This window comes from Capsicum annuum, chromosome 4, assembly GCF_002878395.1.
Source record: "Capsicum annuum cultivar UCD-10X-F1 chromosome 4, UCD10Xv1.1, whole genome shotgun sequence".
In the NCBI taxonomy this organism is placed as follows: Eukaryota; Viridiplantae; Streptophyta; class Magnoliopsida; order Solanales; family Solanaceae; genus Capsicum; species Capsicum annuum.
In genome coordinates this window covers 220,105,801-220,111,026 of record NC_061114.1, presented here as the reverse complement: position 1 = coordinate 220,111,026, position 5,226 = coordinate 220,105,801, and the positions used below count along the sequence as shown (strand labels likewise).

Genomic DNA, 5,226 nt, shown 5'->3' with positions numbered 1-5,226 from the left:
ATAATAAACATCGACAATGGAGAATACACTCATCTCTTTGTGTTGCTTTATTGACTGACAAACATCAAATCAGATGATCTCGTCATTGAGCCTAAACTGTAGTTTATTTGCTCATAAGTCAATCAACATACTCCCAGTTTTGAGGAAAAGTCTACCCAAGATTATGGGCACCTTAAAATCCACCTCACAATCCAGGATCACAAAGTCAGTAAGGAAGATAAAGCTGGCCACCTTCATAGGTATATCATATAATACACTAACAGGTTACTTCACAGATCTGTCTGCCATCACAAGCCTCATGTTAGTAGGTGTGGGGTCTCCCAAACCTAATTTCTCATAAACTGTTAGTAGAATCAGATTAATACTCGCCCCAAAATCACATAGGGCCTTTGCAAAATCCAATGATCCAATAGTATATGGGATGGTAAATGATCCAGGATCCAATTTCTTTTGCACTAAGGATCTTGTTGAAATGACACTACAATGGTGGAGATTATCCACCGATTCATAGCTCACCGTCCTTTTCTTTGTGACAAGTTCCTTCATGAATTTAGCGTAGCCAGGCATTTGTTCCAATGCCTCCACCAATGGTAAATTTATCATCAACTGCTTAAGCATAGCCATAAATTTTCCAAATTTTTTATCATCGGCCTTATTCTTTAATCTGTGAGAAAAGGGAGGCGGTGGTTTTGGGAGAGTAGTGACCACTACTTCCTTTTTCTTTTCTGGCTTCTTCCCTAACTCATTACTCTACCAATGGTTAGAGGTAATATCACCATCATCCAGATTTTTAGTCTCCATTGGGCATCTCACATCATCATCAAGATCCTCTTTAATCATATTTTCAACAACAGCTTCGCCCACGAAAGGGCTAGATAATATCTTGCCACTCCTAGTTGTGACTGCCATACATGAACCATTATTTCGAGGATTCTGAACTGTATCACTTGGAAAGGTGTCGTTCTTCCTCTGATTAAATATGGCAGACGGTTGAATCATCTATTGCTCCAACTATTTTATCAAAGTAGAGTGTGACTCCACTAACTGATTCATCGAGGATAAATCACTTCTCATCTCAGCCATTCCATTATTGTATGTTTCGATCACCTTCAATAATTTAGCCATCATGTCCTTCATGAATATCTTCCAGAACTAGTCACAGTAGCCTTACAATTTCCTGGAGGTATATATAGCCCACTCCTGTCGTATCTATTTTTCCAATTTCCTTTGTCCCTATCCTTATAACCATCCTTATCATAGTAGTTCCGACCTTGATTTCCCTGGCTATTGCCACGGAAACATCCCTGATTATTAAGATAGTTTGCCTCCTCCTCCTCATCAAAATCATCTCTCCCTTGTGCAACGATTGCTTTCACTCTCTCTGTCTTACCAGAAATAAATGCTTGATTAACAAATCCATTTGTGTCTTCAAATGAGCCATGTCCTGATCATGCTCCTCTTCTTTCCTACATTATTTTGTAGTCATCCCAACAAATACAGTAGAGCTTGCTACCACAAAATCCCTGGTATGTCAAGCTCTACTTTATTTTGTTATCCTATTAAGCATTTATGAGGCCTTCTAGAAGGTAAGATCCACAAACAATCCACCTGACGCATTATCCACAACCGACTTGGTAATAGATTTGAAGGCCCTGTATAGCATCTCCATCAAGTGTATATCAGTCATATTATGGTTTGGACACTGTATCAATTTCTTCTTGAACCTCTCCCATGTCTTATAGAGAGCTTTGGTTAGGAGCTGTCTAAAATTATTAATCGCATCTCTCAGTTGTACCCTCCTAAAAGGTGAAAATAACCTTTCTAGGAAACCCTCTTTCAGTTGCCTCCAGTTGGTAATAGAATCCAGAGTCAATTCATTGAGCCATAATGTTGCCTCCCCAAATAGAGAAAATGGGAATAATCGGAGGCGGATTGCATTTTATCCTACTCCCGGGTTATCAAAAGACCTGAATATGGTGACAAAGTTCACTAAATCCATATTGGGATTATCTCCAGGGAGTCCACTTAATAATCCCTTCAGATGAAGGAGTTGAATCATCGTGCTTGTAATATTAAACTTGGCACCAGGTGCCAATGGTGGAAGAATAATAGCTCCGGTTGTACCAGCTCAATCCATTCCATACTCATTATCATTCAAATCAAATTGCAAAGGTTGACACTCTTGTCTTGCTCTAAAGGGGTAGTTCCTGTTCATATTATGGTTCACAGATGCAACCACATTCTCTGCACGCCTTAGATTAATAGGTTCTAACCAGTCGTCATCTCCCAAATCATCATCATTCGGGCTAGGCACCTGACCTGGGTTATCTGCATTCTGTTGATTTAATTGAGCATTAGCCAAAACGGCTAACCTTTGCTCTTCTCGTAGGTCTGTCATTCTACCAATCAACTGAGGTTCGGGATTAAAAAGTAATAGTGGTTCTGCTAAACCTCTAGTTCTTGTCATCAATAGTTATGTACCTATAACGAACAAAAACAACAAATAAAAATAAAATTTGGAACCTTGACTAACATTCAATTAACACACTTAAACTTAATCGACAATCGTACTCCCCGACAACAACGTCAAAATTTGATACGCCCAAATTACAACTTTCTTATGAAAATATAAGTGGTCGATGTCAAATATAGAACCCAACTAGGTTGGGGTTGAATTCCACAGGGAATATGGTGTTAATTTCAGTTATTTGTGTGGCAATCAACTGATAGATAATAAATTCCTGTAAGTGGGGGTTTTAATGGTTGAACAATAGTTACTAAACACTTCATTCTAATAATGTGCGATTATTATTTCAATGTTTCAAAATAATGTTAAGGGCAAACCAGAGTTGTGTTCACTATGAGTATTGGTGCTTGATAAACATTAGTTATGGCTCAAGATTCTTGTGACAGATAGGAACAACAGACTATCAATGTCCAAACATAATCTAAATGTCTCTCGACCTGATTAGATCTTCAATTTCCTAATTCTTCCAAACTTAGGAAATCTATATACTTGACTAGATTTTATCTCAAGTTAATTAACGTTGTCACAACATTAATCTTTTAGATGAAAGTTTAGCACTTCCAATTCCCTTTGATAATTCACTTCCTATTAGATTGATTTCTTATTCCAAGCAAGTCAACAAATAGGCCTACTCTATTGTTTGCAACCAATAAACAAAATACACAATAAAAGAATTATCAAGAAGTTCCTATTGTCCTACAAATCTTGATCAACTAATGTTTTACAATACCAAACTCATAGATCCCACAACTCAGGTTAAGAGAATTAGCTACTCATGCTGCAAGAATCAACAATATATATTGAATTCGTAAGCAAAATTAAATAACAAATCATACCCAAAATGAGTCTTCAAATAAAAATGTTCAAAAGAATGTTAAGAATCCTAAAATGGGAGAGTTCTCTATTTTTCCGCCGCCCTATTCTTTCTCAAGATGTAAAAAGATATCCCTACTTATGTTAACATATTCAATTTATACTAGGTTAATATTTCACCAGATTTAAACTATCGATGTGATGCGTTGTTGATTACGTCGTTCATGCTATTGCAGCGCATCAACATCGCATTGATTCATTGGATATTTATATCAAAATTCTAGCTAAGTCTTGATTCATAACACACGACGCGACGCATTGAGTTAGCATTGCATCACTGGAATTACCTTCAAAAATTTAACTAAGTCCCCGAACTCAAGCATCTACGTGACGTGTCGACTTAGCATTGATGCACTGGAAGTTGCTCTTGGAATTTTGGTTAAGGTACAAGTTGTACCATTCGACGCGATGCGTCGAGTTAGGGTCGTGTTACTGGAAATTCACTTCAATTCTTCACTTGCCTCTCGTGAATCTTCAGCTCTTTCCTTTTATCCTTGCTCCCGTGTATCTACTCATGCTCTTGGACATCGCTAAATAATTGCTTCGTGCTATGTGCCCATTTCTCATCTGAATCCTTTTGAAATTATCTGTGTACTTTAATCACATCGATTAGCCACGAAACACAATTCAACTCGTAATTCAATATAATTAACACAATTTTTGTTCTCAAAACACATCTGAATATGGGTAAATAATATGTTTGGACATATAAATATGCCTAAGATCAGCGTCGGTAACCCAATTTTTAGTCATTAAAAGACCACATTCTTGGGGGTATTTATGTTTTTTCCCTCAACCCTCAGTCCCCAAAACACAAAATTTATCACCCTAGAAAGCAAATAAACTCATTCTTTCTCAAATTTGCTCAAGATCAAAACCCTAGAAGCTTTAATTTCAAATCAAGAACTCAAGATTCCACCATTAAATTTTAGAAATTGTTTAACAAAGGTATGTCAAGTGTTCATCCAAGGGTTCCTTCCACCCTTGGAGCTCAAGTAACCTTTTTAAATATCAAAGTTGATGAATTTATGAGTTTTATGGTTTGAATTGAAAGTATTCATGTCAATTATGTTAATAGGGTTATTAATCCTTGTTTAATTGCAACATTCATGTGAAATCAATTATTATGTGTGTAGTCCCATGTAAATTCATGCTAGAATCTTGAAAAATTGAGATGCTCATGTGTTGATTTATATTATGGGCATATATTATACCTTCCAAGTGTTTGATAAAATGCCTCTATAGTTGCATTATGAACAAATGTGCATTTTTATGCTTTGCAAGAGCATGCGATGCTTTACTTTCATGCTATTGAGTCCTGGGGATATTTAATACCCAACATTTTACCTGTATACCTAGAGCCAGTGTCAGTTATAGAATAGTCTCAGTCACGCCACGATCAGTAGCACTTTAGTTTAGTTATAAAACTCAGGAAAACTCAGTAGACTCAGTATCAGTCTAGTCCAATTCAGTATTCAATTCAGTTAAGCAGTAGGATTAGTAAAAACTCAGTCCAGTATACTCAGTTCAGTGTCTATTTAGTTGGGAGTAGGATTCAGCACCGAGTAAACCCAAGGATGAGGGCTCACCTTCCAGTAGAGGGTGTGATCCTTAGAAACAGTCCTTGCATTCCATATCTACGTAGCCATCATAGGTTGAGACATCAAACCTACCATATGAGGGTTGATAAGGTGGCTTAACCTATTAATTGAGGGTCTCACTATTCTCATTAAAGTACCTGACAGATGAGGGTAACTCTCATCTTGTCCTTACCTGTGGCACTGTAACACCCCGTACTTAATTACGTGCATTAGTCATTGTTATAT

At 37.0% G+C, this 5,226-nt stretch overlaps 1 protein-coding gene across 1 annotated transcript; it reads right to left on the bottom strand.

Annotated features, from left to right (window-relative positions):
- Positions 1-264: 264 nt before the first annotated feature.
- LOC107868629 lies at positions 265-999 on the bottom strand. Its single transcript, XM_016715309.1, has 2 exons — positions 814-999; positions 265-750 (listed from the first exon to the last, which is right to left on the bottom strand). The coding sequence occupies exons 1-2, from the start codon at positions 997-999 to the stop codon at positions 265-267; spliced, it is 672 nt and encodes a 223-aa protein (XP_016570795.1).
- Positions 1,000-5,226: the final 4,227 nt, after the last annotated feature.